The sequence below is a fragment of the Ostrea edulis genome, chromosome 6 (assembly GCF_947568905.1).
Source record: "Ostrea edulis chromosome 6, xbOstEdul1.1, whole genome shotgun sequence".
NCBI classification, from domain to species: domain Eukaryota; kingdom Metazoa; phylum Mollusca; class Bivalvia; order Ostreida; family Ostreidae; genus Ostrea; species Ostrea edulis.
This window is the reverse complement of record NC_079169.1, coordinates 51,039,431-51,054,430: the sequence shown is the minus strand read 5'-3', so window position 1 is coordinate 51,054,430 and position 15,000 is coordinate 51,039,431. Positions and strand designations below refer to the sequence as shown.

Below are 15,000 nucleotides of genomic sequence, written 5' to 3'. Positions count from 1 at the left end.
GTCACAGTGACCTACTTTTTGAATTTTGCAGACATTCAAATTTCACATTTTCAATTTTAGATGCATATTTTGGACACTATGAAAGCTAGGATCATCAAACTTTGTCAGTTGATGCATCTTGAGTCTTCATAGTTTGTTGACCAAAAAGTAGGTCACCGTGACCTACTTTTGGAATTTGACAACTATATTTTAATATATCAGATACTATTTGACTTACGATTATCAAACTTTGTCAGTTGATGGGTCTTGAGTCTTCAGAGTGTGTCGACCAAAAAGTAGGTCACTGTGACCTACTTTTGGAATTTGACGTTTATATCTGAATATTTCAGATACTATTTGACTTCAGTTATCAAACTTTGTCAGTTGATGCATATTGAGTCTTTGGAGTGTTTCGACCAAAAAGTAGGTCACTGTGGCCTTCTTTTGGAATTTGACGACTATATTTGAATACTATTTGACTTGTCAGTTGATGCATCTTGAGTCTTCAGTGTGTCGACCAAAAGTAGGTTACTGTGACCTACTTATGGACAGTTACATTTAAATTTTCAGGTACTATTTGACTTAACATCATCAAACTTTGTTAATTGATGAATCTTGGTTAGTGAGAATTTTTGCCTGTTCTACAATGTATCAGAAGAGTGATTCTAGGCCCATGGGCCTCTTGTTTTCTTAGTTACAAGTAGACTATACTTGTACATAAATACTCTTTACAACAAAGTGAACCGCCACGGTGGTCTAGAGGTTAGAGCGTTCGCCCCACATGCGGAAGGACGGGATTCAAATCCCAAATGCGACTGACCTAAGTCGTTATTTAACAGGTAGTGACAGTTCCATTGCCAAACGCTCGGCATCAGGTGTGAATGTCACGGGTTCTCAGAGATGACCTTAAAAACGGATGTCCTGTGTCACGCTGAAGAACCCTCACTGCTTGATGGCCGTAAGCGCCGAGCAAAGGCCTTAATTTGAAGCCATTCACCGGTCTTGGTGACGTCTCCATATGAGTGAAAAATTCTCAAGAGAGACGTTAAGCAAGATGAAATCAATCAATCAATACAACAGAGTGTTTATAAGTTTTAGAAAATTTGTATGCAGTTCATAAATGAGATTTAAATCTCATGTAAATGTGTGATATGAAATGCATGCAAAATTTGTCATTCTTGAACAGATTAAATGTAATTTTTGATGAATAATAAATTATGATACAACACATTGTATTCTAGATTTTTATTAATCTTATTTTACAGCTATTAAAACCGTACTTGTTATTCTTAATGATAAATTCCAAATACATGTAAAGTTGTTTTCTTCACTGTACAAACTATTTCTGTATATTATTTGTGAAATTTTATGCATTAAGTCAACTGGAAAATAGGCAACCTGTATTAAGAGACCATGCACCTGTCATATGTGACCCTTTTCCCATTCTCCGTTAGACAGTCTTTTAATACAGGTTTGACTGTATATAGAAAGCATTCAAAATGTTTTGTTAGTTTTTGATGTGCATGTGGTAAATATTAAAAATTATTATCTCTTTCGTGATATACCATGTTGTACTTTAACTATAAACTAAAAGACTATTTTTTTGGTAGATTTTTAGGTCACCTGAGTATACTCAGGTGACCTATTGCAATCGGTTGTTGTCCGTCGCCGTGCGTCGTACATTAACAATTGAACATATTTAACTTCTTCTTGATAACTACCAGTCCAATTCTTTTCAAGTTTGGTATGAAGTATCTTTGGGACAAGGGGGACATAAATTGTAAATTTCAGGATTCCAGCACCCCTGGGGCCTTAGGGGCGGGGCAAAAACTACCCAAAATTGACCAATTTTCAAAAATCTTCTTCCCAAGAATCGCACATGTGTAAGAAAAACTAAATGCATGGTGATGGAGAGCAGGAAGGCCTCTACCAAAATTGTAAATTTCATGATCCCTGGGGTAGGTGTTCTGACCCCAGGGCGGGGCCAAACTTGTTATATAGTGTTTATGTGTAAAACACTTAAATAACATCTTCTTTAGTGCTGTTGATACCAGATTGAAACTAAATGGATAGAGCAGGTAGTCTTTTACCAAAATTGTAAATTTGATGATCCCTAGAGCAAGGGTTTATAAAATCAAAATACATACTTAGGAATAGCAGAAAAGGATGTACAAAAATGGTGAATTTCAATCAAAACCCAGGGTTATGACTTTAGGACGAGTCCAAATTAGTCATATGTTTTGATGTTAATACACCTACTATTTAAAGCCTTTCATCAGTGTATGCACTTTTTAAGGCAGTGAAGTTTTAAGAAGACATTTTGTTTTATACTGTTGCTGAACATTAGAATTTAGCTTAGATATTCAGAACAGGAATTTTTTTCTAGATTTCATAGCCCATGGAAATAGTGATACTTTTTCACTAGTATTCAGGTGACCGATAAGACCTGTGGGCCTCTTGTTACATGATGAAATGCTTATTTTTTTAATATTGCACGATTCTTGGGTAAACTGTTACATAAATTCATTTCATATTTCTGTGAAACTTGATTAACTCGCAGCGACTCCATCGTTGCTAGCCACACTTACCGAGTCCGGGGGTACCTACCCTACCTCATATGATTGATGTAGTGTGAACCAAAACTTGATTAACTCGCAGCGACTCCATCGTTGCTAGCCACACTTACCGAGTCCGGGGGTACCTACCCTACCTCACATGATTGATGTAGTGTGAACTGAGATATAGGCGTGGTTTGCAATGATGAGTGATTCTTAAAGTTTGCCTCTGTTTTGCAGTTGGTGATTGCAAATCTTCTGGAGACGAGGAAGAGGGAGGTTAAACTTGTGACTGTAGATTCTTGTGTAGACATTACCATGACAACGGAAGATCTGTCACATGGTCAAGAAATTGAGGAGAATATAGTGAAGAAACTTAAAAGTCTGCATTCGAAATTTTGCAGTATAGATGTTTAGACATAATAATCAAGGCATGTAAATTGAAATAACAGCATTTTGTACTTTTGACAAAATTAATGATGAAGAGGTTGGGGACTATTTTCTATTGGAGTATACATCCTCCTCCAGGAGAATTGTCTTGTGAAAGACTCCAATAGGAAAGATTACTCCACTAACATGGACAGATTGCTGTGGTCTTGAGAAGATGTTTATTAAATTTTGTGTTAATCAACAGTTTTGTAGTAAGAGTTGAGGAAATGATGGGACTATTTGTTACTTTTGTTTTTAGGAAATGAGGAGTTATTTAATATTAAACTTGTATTTGCCATTATTAATAAACATATGCTGTTTCAATGTTTTTATTTCTCTGAGTCAATGAACCACTGACCATTCACCTAAGGGGCGAGATCAAAAGTTCAATGTCTGGCAAAAAACTTAATTCACAGTTTTCACCAAGACACCCCCCCCCCCCCCCCCCCCCCCCCTGAAACTAAACATGATGGATGTTGAAACTAAACTATTGATAAGTAAAAACACACGATTATAAATAGCACTCCACATGTATACCTTTTCACTGTTTATTCACAAATGAAAATGTACATTAAAACCATTGAATGTTCATTAAAATGTAATATTATGTTGTGGTTTTTAACAGTCTTTTTTTCTCCCTTTTCCACTAAAGTGTAATCGATGTGATGTCGGATGACAGAAACTTATGGGAGATTTTATCCCCCCTTCCCCATACTATTTGAATATAGATTTTTATCTGACATCAATCTTTTGATCTCGTTCCTAACTGTCTGCATTAAAGAAGAAATACGTTAAATGAATGTTAGATGATTTGTATTATAGGGATGCAAGCAGTAATTTCTGCATGATTATAATTCACCACCAATACAAATTACTCTATGTCTCCATTTTTTATGCCCTGCTATGAATATGGCTGGGGCATATAGGGTTTGCCATGTCCATCAATCTATTTGTCACACTATGTGTTTAGCCCAGTTTCAAAAAAAACTCTTCCAAGACATTTTTATCAAACCTCTTATATTGATAATACAATGTAGGTATTTCTCAAATGATCAAACCCTAGGGGACATACAGGTAGATATGATCACATACGAACGATATAATTATAGAAAGGTTGGAAAACGATACCTTATTTCTTATACAGAAAAACCAATACCTTATTTCTTACACAGAAAATTGATGCCTTATTTCTTGCGTAGAAAAATTATACCTTATTTCTTGCACAGTGTTGAATCATGTAGTTGTGACCTCTTGAACCAAGAGTGTATGATGTTATTTTTACATTTCCAATGCTTTTGCCTATGATATCTAATTTATAAGTGAACACTATTGGCAAATTCTCACCGGTAATATAACAAGAGATCCACAGGTTATATTAAGATTTAATCCCATGTACATATGTACAGCGTCTGTAATGCATACGTCTGTCTTGTAAATTTCAATGATACACAATCGGATGAGAGTACAATGATTTTCATACGTAGTGAAATTTGATCAAATGAATAATAGATGTCTGAATTGATGCTTTAATTCTGAGAGTAAGAAACATTCTCAATATTGCACATCCAAAACTGTAAATCTATCAAATCCATTCACACCTGCATTACATGCAAGTCATTCTAGAGTAAAATCAAATTGTTCAAATTTGTTTTTGAAGTCTTCAGCATATATTTCCTCCTGCTCTCGCGTGGGTTTACACGCCTTCCAGTCAACACGCTCAGGCATGTTTAACAGCTGCACGCCAGCCATCACTTCCCTAAAAAAATTAACAAATTTATTAAAAGAAGAGTCTGAGACCTTTAAAAAGAAGATGCCTACATGTACAGTAATTCACATCAGACCTGCCCACACCAGTATGCCACTGTCTGTTGTCTTCTACCTTCTTGTGAGTAGAATTTGATAATTTCTACAAACAAGAGTCCCATGGGCCACATCGCTCACCTGAGTCACCTTGGACCATATTTAAAGATTTTTTCTATATATCTGCATGTAAAACTTTGATCTCTATTGTGGCACCAATCTAATCCCGGGGGCCATGATTTGTACAAACTTGAATCTGCATTATATCCGCAAGCTTTCCTATAAATGTAAACTTCTTTGGCCTACTAATTCATCAAAAGATTCTTAATGACCCCCCCCCCCCCCAATGTATTTGTATGTAAAACTTTGATCCCCTATTGTGGCCCCATCCTAACTCTGGGGGATATGATTTTAACAAATTGGAATTTGCACTATGTCAGGAAGCTTTTATGTAAATCTCAGCTTTTCCGGCCCAGTAGTTCTTGAGAAGAAGATTTTCCTTATATATTTGTATATAAACTTTAATCCCCTATTGTGGCCCCATCCTACCCCCGGGGGTCATGATTTTAACAAACTTAAATTTGCACTATGTCAGGAAGCTATCATGTAAATCTAAGCTTTTCTGGCCCAGTGATTCTTGAGAAGATTTTTAAAAATTTTGACTTTATATTTGTATGTAAAACTTTGATCCCCTATTGTGGTCCCATCCAACCCCCAAGGGTCATCATTTTAACAAACTTGCATCTGCACTATGTCAGGAAGCTTTCTTTTCTGGCCCAGTGGTTCTTGAAAAGATCATTTTTAAATAACCCCACCCTATTTCTGCATTTTTGTGATTATCTCCTCTTTGAAGGTGGCATGGCCCTTCATTCGAACAAACTTGAAAGCCCCTTACCCAAGGATCAGTTTTGCCAAGTTTGGTTGAAATTGGCTCAGTAGTTCTGGAGAAGTCGAAAATGTAAAAAGTTTACAGGCGGTTAACAGGCGATCAGTAAAGCTCACTTGAGCTTTCAGCTCAGGCGAGCTAAAATGCATCTGCGACTACAAATATTGCTTTAAACTTTAAAGGTCTTCATAAGACCCCCCCCTCTTTTTTTTTTACTAACATCAGGTTGTGTTATAGAGTGAGCAAATTCACAATTTTTTTTAGGCATATTAAATCAGGAGGAAGCAGAAATGTTACATGCAAAGGATGATGCAAGTCATAAAGTCTTACCTGCCAAACTGAAGCGGGAAATTTCTTGAAATCCTGTGTAAGAATTTTTCTCCAGTTGGCAATTCAGCATAAAAATATGGTGCTCCAACAGGCACAATCTGAAACGGAACAATGGAGGCTCCGATGTGATGATTCTGAATATTATTTTATCAAAAACAAACACTTTCTGAATGTTATTTAATGTTTGTTAATAAAAAAAAACAAACACGTTCTTAATATCATTTGATCAACAACAAAAAAAAGAAGAAGACAACACTTTCTGCAATCTGGTACACTATAATCAATGAGATAGCAAGAAGAACATACCTAATTACAAATCACTAAGAAAATTACAGAAATCTACCTGATTATACGTCATTGTTGTAGAAATGTACTTGATTATACATCATACATTGTTGTTACAGAAATCTACCTGCTTACAAAATGTAATTAATTAAATCTACCTTATTACACATCATGAAATTATAGAAATCTACCTGTGAGAGAATGGAGTGTTTGGGAAGTCTATCTGTTTGAAAATGGAGTGTTTGGGAAGTCTGTCTGTTTGAGAACTCGATCTATTTAAAGCTGTATGACCCGATGTTCATGTATTATTTTTGTACATAATTACTTTAAAGCAGATTAATTACTTTATAAAGTTATTAACTTTCCCTTAATTACATGCTTGAAAACATCTGCATGTAAAAGAAAACAGTGAGAATATTGTTTAGAAAGTAAATATAGTGGGTACATGTATAAATCATCCCATAATAGACGTCTATAGATAGACCCGCGCACGTCAGGGGAATCTCAACATGATGTATTAACTCATAAGCAACTGTCTAGTTTTAAGGCTGAAAGAGCGTAAAACAACGAATTACTAAGAGGTATTTGATATTTTTATTTCTATTAAACTTATGGCACGGTACTGTTGAAACAAAATACACAGACAAGACCACCGATGATCTGAAAGTTTGAACTGGTCACGTGACTGTCACTTGAAATGGCAGAGTGACGCGGTTGTTTGTAAACATCGATTTAAAATCAAATAATTTGGGTTAAAACAGGTGAAATAATGTAGGATATGTCATATAGCCTCATAACTACATACGTGCGATGATTTAAGGTATTCAATGTATAATGACCATATTTCATATCTAATAAATGGATGGTGGAATTTTTGTAATCATGGTATCATTTTGAAGGGTTCATCAAATAAAAATAATCCACCATAGGAATTTTCAAAATTTTGTTTCCTGCTTGATTTATTTCACCTAGAATTTAACATTGAAGTATATGGGAAAAGCATGTTTTATTACAATATTTTAAATAGAAATTACATTTTCATACAAATCTCTTGGTAGAAAGTTACATAGACTTTCTCTTAATGAAAATATGAAATAAAATTAATCATTGACCACACACATTTTTAGAAAATTAGATTTTTCTTATTTTTACAAGGGGCAGACAACTCTTCCAAAAAGTCTTAAGTGCAAAAAGATCAGCTTCTAATCATTTACCAGTCATGTGAATTTCATCTGCTTCACTTTCATCATTATTTAACAATAAACATTTATGTTGATCTAAATCCTTCAAAATTGTTCATTATCCTTTCATTATACATGGAATACCTTAATAGCATTTTTACGAGATGGAAAAAAATATTGTAATTCGGACCATACAGCTTTAAGAATGGATTGTTTGGGAAGTTTATCTGTGAGACTAGAGTGTTTGGGAAGTCTTCTTACCTGTTTGAAGGGAATATTTGAAGACTACCTGTTTGACACTAGTCTTATTAAGAGAGTTTGGGAAGTATATATATATATGTTTGAGATGTTCGGAAGTGTTTAAGTCTTTGGGAAGTGTTTAAGTCTTTGGGAAGAGTTTGAGTCTTTGGGAAGTGTTTGAGCCTTTGGGAAGAGTTTGAGTATTTGGGAAGTGTTTGAGATACTGTAAATAATTTTACCTGTTTTAGGTCGGAGTGTTTGGGAATTTCATCGAGGTTTATATTTTCAGACTCGGCACACTCCATAAAGCTATCCCTGGCTTCCTGTTTACGATCATCGGGAAATGGAACAGCCTGAATATTGCAATAATTACTGATATCTTATTATTAAACACAAATCTATAAGCTCAAGTCTACATATCAATATACTATACAGAGTCTACAGAGGTTTGTATAAGATGGTGGTGAACCAATACCTGTATCTATAATACAGAGTCTACAGAGGTTTGTATAAGATGACAGTTAACCAATACCCGTATCAATAATACAGAGTCTACAGAGGTTTGTATAAGATGACAGTTAACCAATACCCGTATCTATAATACAGAGTCTACAGAGGTTTGTATAAGATGGCAGTTAACCAATACCTGTATCTATAATAGAGTCTACAGAGGTTTGTATAAGATGGCGGTTAACCAATACCTGTATCTATAATACAGAGTCTACAGAGGTTTGTATAAGATGACAGTTAACCAATACCTGTATCTATAATACAGAGTCTACAGAGGTTTGTATAAAGATGACAGTTAACCAATACCTGTATCTATAATACAGAGTCTACAGAGGTTTGTATAAGATGGTGGTTAACCAATACCTGTATCTATAATACAGAGTCTACAGAGGTTTGTATAAGATGATAGTTAACCAATACCCGTATCTATAATACAGAGTCTACAGAGGTTTGTATAAGATGGTGGTGAATCAATACCTGTATCTATAATACAGAGATTTGTATAAAGATGACAGTTAACCAATACCTGTATCTATAATAGAGTCTACAGAGGTTTGTATAAGATGACAGTTAACCAATACCTGTATCTATAATACAGAGTCTACAGAGGTTTGTATAAAGATGACAGTTAACCAATACCTGTATCTATAATAGAGTCTACAGAGGTTTGTATAAGATGGCGGTTAACCAATACCTGTATCTATAATACAGAGTCTACAGAGGGTTGTATAAAGATGACAGTTAACCAATACCTGTATCTATAATATAGTCTACAGAGGTTTGTATAAGATGGCGGTTAACCAATACCTGTATCTATAATACAGAGTCTACAGAGGTTTGTATAAGATGACAGTTAACCAATACCTGTATCTATAATACAGAGTCTACAGAGGTTTGTATAAAATGGCGGTTAACCAATACCTGTATCTATAATACAGAGGTTTGTATAAGATGGCGGTTAACCAATACCTGTATCTGTAAATGTTGCGTCTTGTAATTCCTTTCAAAAAAGATGACACTTCTGTTAGACTGCTTATACAACTTAGTCAGTGCTGTTTTATACCAGTACGTGAATTAAGGAAGAATGACACATTGTGTTTTATACCAGTACGTGAATTAAGGAGGAATGACACATCGTGTTTTATACCAGTGTATGAATTAAGAAAGAATGACACATTGTGTTTTATACCAGTATGTGGATTAAGGAGGAATGACACATCATGTTTTATACCAGTATATGAATTAAAGAAGAATGAAACATTGTGTTTTATACCAGTATAAGACTTAAGGAACAATACATTGTGTTTTATACCACTATAATGTATAACTTAAGGAGAATAATACATTGTGTTTTATACCAGTACATGAATTAAGGAAGAATGACACATTGTGTTTTATACCAGTATAATGTATAACTGAAGGAGAATAATACATTGTGTTTTATACCAGTACATGAATTAAGGAAGAATGACACATTGTGTTTTATACAAGTATAATGTATAACTTAAGGAGAATAATACATTGTGTTTTATACCAGAATTTGAATTAAGGAAGAATGACACATTGTGTTTAATACCAGTATATGAATTAAGGAGGAATGACACATTGTGTTTTATACCAGAATAAGACTTAAGGAGGAACAATAAATTGTGTTTTATACCAGTATATGAATGAAGAATGAAACGGTTTATACCAGCACGTGAATTTAGGAGAAACAACACATGTTTTATATCGATATATGAATTAAGGATGAATGACACATTGTGTTTTATACCAGTATAAGGCTTAAAGAGAAACAACACACAGTGTTTTATACCAGTATACGACTTAAGGATATGCGGGACGATGATCACGTGATGTTTGTGAATTTATTATAAATTTAGAACTGGATGCAGCGTAGTTAAAACTTCCCGAGAAAAACCACAATGCACTACAGACACACTATATGACGTCACAATAAAAAAAATACGTCATGACGTTGTACCGCGGGGAAAATGTCATCATATTTTGTCGTAATTTGCTACCGCTGCCAAGTGTCATGTGTAAATCTGTTGATTAAATTCTTTTCAAATGATAATTTTCATTTCTAATTCATATTGATTACAAGTCTCCCTTTTCATATACATTGTATATATTATATATACAGTATGCGCCACAGTAATTTTGATAGTATAGCCTAGAAGGCACTGAAATCGCTCCTACATGTGCATGCAATTTGAATCTAGGCATTTACAAAAGGAAAGTCAATCGTGCGTAAACAATGACTCGGTGCAAGTGTAAGATGATGATCGTTTGTTGATATTTACAATAGTTGTGTGAAACTAGAACTGGACACACATTTCACCGAATCTTGCTTGGGAAACGTACGAACTATTCTGGTGCTTTTATAATCGATCATTGTTTGCGAAAAATACCCCACCCCCCATATGCCGAAGATCGATACTTTTGGTCAAATATTAACGTCCATGCTAGGAATGTTTAATTTTCCCAAGCATTTTCATGTATATCTAAGTACGCTTTATCTCTCAAACTATTTTATATTCAAATTAATTTTACTAACTTTACGAAACACTGCTGCGAAAATGGTAACTAATGTAATAAATATGATACACGTCGGAAAGTATGTGAGAAGCAGACGTGTGAAAAAGAACAATGTGCAAAGTCTCAATGTGTGCGACACATAAATTCCTTGAAAATAGTATGGAGACGATCGAGTCAAGCGACACTAGCTACGCTGGCCGCGGAAGAGTTGTTGATGTTGTAAACAAAGTAGTAGCTTACATTGAAGTTAACTAGATCTAACCCCGTGGTTTGAAGGAAGACGAATCGTAGAGCTAGACGTTTCGTCCAAAGTCATGTATAATATATACATGTATATTTAAAAAAGATTAAAATTTCAATTTGTTTTCATTAACTCAAATTTTGTTCCATAATCATGAAAATTCTAAATATTACAATAGGTTCAAAACAAATATAGTTTCTAACAACGTATTCCAAAACAGGCACAAAGAATTAGGCTGCCCCCCCCCCGTCTTTGACTGAGCATTTTTTTTTTTTAAATTGTAGTGCAAATAAATTGAGACTGTCCCCTCCCCCATGACTTTTAACAGTAGTTGTAGATGAAAAGAACATAAGTTTGAAAGTTATTATTTAAAAAATATTCTGCCAACCCTAACCCCAGGTGAACATATCAATAAATGACTTCAAGGACGCCTACCTCAAAATCAAGATTAGCTTCATCCCTTCATATTTCTACAGGAAGTTAGGTATATGAATAGCTTTTAATTGCAGTGTTTGCAAAATAATTCATTGACAGGTTTTTGAACAGTGCTTCATTTAGTATCTGGACTACCCTGTTTTTGAGTACTGATTTCCACCCCAAATCCTTGAATTTTCCCAATTTCTTATTATACGGTTATGTTTAAGCATGTTATTATTATTTATTTTATAGTTTGCATATATTTTAAAGATTATTGTAAAAGATATATATATAAATTCCATCAAATTATTTTTTTGAAATGAAAATCGGAATGATCTTGTAAAATTCACAATTTTCGAAAAGGGGGGTAATTCAAAGCTTATTATCTCCCTTGTATACCTAGAAAGTGGTTATGAAATTTATACACATTGTACAGGACATCCTGATGGTGCTTCATGAAAAAAGGAATAAATATTCATTGACGAGTTATTTTTGGCCACATCGTCCCGCATGTCCTTAAGGAGAATAACACATTGTGTTTTATACCAGTATGTGGATTAAGGAGGAATGACACATCGTGTTTTATACCAGTATATGAATTAAGGAAGAATGACACATTGTGTTTTATACCAGTACGTGAATGAATGAGGAATGACACATCGTGTTTTATACCAGTGTATGAATTAAGAAAGAATGACACATTGTGTTTTATACCAGTATGTGGATTAAGGAGGAATGACACATCGTGTTTTATACCAGTATATGAATTAAGGAAGAATGACACATTGTGTTTTATACCAGTATATGAATTAAGGAGGAATGAAACATAGTGTTTTATACCAGTATATGAATTAAGGAAGAATGACACATTGTGTTTTATACCAGTATGTGAATGAAGGAGGAATGACACATTGTGTTTTATACCAGTATGTGGATTAAGGAGGAATGACACATCATGTTTTATACCAGTATGTGACTTACAGCACATGGTCACATTATGCTTCATACCTGCATGTAAATTCAAGAAAATTTCCCTATCATTTACAATAATATTCAGATATCACATTTTTATTTCCAAACTTCCATCCTAACAAAGAGAATGTAGCTATAATGTGTAAAAGACATCAGCATTCTTGAACTCTGAACATTTTAAAGATTCTATCAATAAATAAGTATAAAATTTTATGTGTTATGATACAAAGGATACTTCCTGATTTCCTCTCGGACATCGTCTGGAGCCAGGACCATGGACTGGTGATGTCCAATTGGTAGAATCAGAATGTGGTCAGGAACTAGACCCCCTTTTGCCAGGGCTAAGTAACACTGCAACAAACATCACCTTACACCTAAACTCATGCAGTATATAGTTCCCTCCAAATATTGTTCCTAGTGCAATAAACTTGAAAAAAAATTGAAAAATACAGTAAGGAGGACAGAAATTATCTTTGATATTAAAACAAAATTCTGATAAACATAGTAAAATCTATAAAAACATAAATTTTACTATGTTTATCAGAATTTTGTTTTAATATCAAAGATAATTTCTGTCCTCCTTTTAGGCTCCTTACTGTATTTTTCAAATTAATTTTTTTTTTTAAAGTTTATTGCACTACAAACAATATTTGGAGGGAACTAAATTGTTTGAAGGATGGTTTTTTTTGGTTTTTTTAGAGTAAAAGGCTAGAAATTACAGCAAAATATTCTCTTTCACATATATTGCTTTCTATTAGTGATATCTTTTTCATCACATGCAGATGAAATATAAACTTCAATAAACATTCATAGCAGGAATTGTATGCATCAAACATTTCCTGATAAGTAAACACATGTTATAGTTAGAAGAAGGATTTAGCACTACTCATTAGATATTTTTGAAAAGACAAGGTTAATTTCAAGTAAAATTTCATCCATTAATTGCACTTGAAGATTTGCATCTCAATAATTTCAGCATGGATCCTCAGCATTTCTTTTTCAATTCAGAATTTCAGGTTATAATCAAGTATCATAAAATGACATCTAGATCATTAACAAGAGGCCCATGGGCCACATCGCTCACCTGAGTCACCTTGGTCCATATCAGAAGATTTTCCATATCTATTTGCATGTAAAACCGTAGTCCCTATTATGGCCCCAAACCTACCCCTGGAGGCCATGGTTTTTGCAAACTTGAATCTACACTATGTCAGAAAGCTTTCATGTAAATATGAACTTCTTTGGCCCAATGGTTCTTGAGAAGAAGATTTTAAAAGATTTTTCCTATATATTTGTATGTAAAACTTTGACCCCCCTATTGTGGCCCCATCCTACTCCAGGGGGGCATGATTTCAACAAACCTGAATCTGCACTATATCAGAAAGCTTTCATATAAATCTCAGATTTTCTGGCTTAGTGGTTCTGGGAAGAAGATTTTTCAAGATTTTTCCTATATATTTGTATGTAAAACTTTGACCCCCTATTGTGGCCCCATCCGACCCCCGGGGGGCCATGAGCTTAGCAATTTATAATCTGCACTATATCAGGAAGCTTTCATATAAATCTCAGCTTTTCTGGCTCAGTGGTTCTTGAGAAGTTGATTTTAAAAGATTTTTCCTATAAATTTGTATGTAAAACTTTTATGCCCCCCTTGAGGCCCCATTCAATCTCCGGGGTCCATGATTTTAACGAACTTGAATCTGCACTATATCAAAAAAAAAAACAACAACAAAAAACAAAAAAAACCCAAAAAACAAAAAAAAACTTTGACCCCCTATTGTGGCCCCATCCGACCCCCGGGGGCCATGATTTTAATAATTTAGAATCTGCATTATATAAGGAAGCTTTCATATAAATCTCAGTTATTCTGGCTCAGTGGTTCTTGAGAAGAATATTTTTAAAGATTTTCCCTATATATTTGTATGTAAAACTTTGATCCCCTATTGTGGCCCCATCCGACCCCCGGGGGCCATGATTTTAACAATTTAGAATCTGCATTATATCAGGAAGCTTTCATATAAATCTCAGCTTTTCTGGCTTAGTGGTTCTTGAGAAGAAGATTTTTAAAGATTTTCCCTATATATTTGTATGTAAAACTTTGACCCCCTATTGTGGCCCCATCCGACCCCCGGGGGCCATGATTTTAACAATTTAGAATTTGCATTATATAAGGAAGCTTTCATATAAATCTCATCTTTTCTGGCTCAGTGGTTCTTGAGAAGAAGATTTTAAAAGATTTTTCCTATAAATTTGTATGTAAAACTTTTATGCCCCCCTTGAGGCCCCATTCAATCTCCGGGGTCCATGATTTTAACGAACTTGAATCTGCACTATATCAAAAAAAAAACAACAACAACAAAAAAAAAAACAAAAAAAAAAAAAAACTGAGACCCCCTATTGTGGCCCCATCCGACCCCCGGGGGCCATGATTTTAATAATTTAGAATCTGCATTATATAAGGAAGCTTTCATATAAATCTCAGTTATTCTGGCTCAGTGGTTCTTGAGAAGAAGATTTTTAAAGATTTTCCCTATATATTTGTATGTAAAACTTTGATCCCCTATTGTGGCCCCATCCGACCCTCGGGGGCCATGATTTTAACAATTTAGAATCTGCATTATATCAGGAAGCTTT

The 15,000-nt window shown here is 34.3% G+C and overlaps 2 protein-coding genes across 3 annotated transcripts in view; one reads left to right on the top strand and one right to left on the bottom strand.

The window, feature by feature from the left end:
• LOC125645750 (phosphopantothenate--cysteine ligase-like) overlaps nucleotides 1-6,187 on the top strand; it is a 14,976-nt gene extending 8,789 nt beyond the window's left edge. Inside the window, exon 7 of one of the 2 annotated variants that reach the window (XM_048871547.2) lies at nucleotides 5,914-6,187. In XM_048871547.2, the coding sequence (XP_048727504.1) occupies nucleotides 5,914-5,922 (9 nt within the window). In that variant the 3' untranslated portion in view covers nucleotides 5,923-6,187. Of the gene's footprint in view, nucleotides 1-2,774; nucleotides 3,288-5,913 lie in introns of those variants that run through there. The other variant, XM_048871546.2, reaches the window with a different exon arrangement.
• Nucleotides 4,328-15,000, bottom strand: part of LOC125645749 (CWF19-like protein 1) — a 23,693-nt gene continuing 13,020 nt past the window's right edge. Inside the window, exons 11-15 of the mRNA XM_048871545.2 lie at nucleotides 12,602-12,717; nucleotides 9,165-9,258; nucleotides 7,925-8,038; nucleotides 5,980-6,077; nucleotides 4,328-4,719 (exon numbers count right to left, since the gene is read on the bottom strand). Coding sequence (XP_048727502.1) covers nucleotides 4,578-4,719; nucleotides 5,980-6,077; nucleotides 7,925-8,038; nucleotides 9,165-9,258; nucleotides 12,602-12,717 — 564 coding nt within the window. The 3' untranslated portion in view covers nucleotides 4,328-4,577. The remainder of the gene's footprint in view (nucleotides 4,720-5,979; nucleotides 6,078-7,924; nucleotides 8,039-9,164; nucleotides 9,259-12,601; nucleotides 12,718-15,000) is intronic.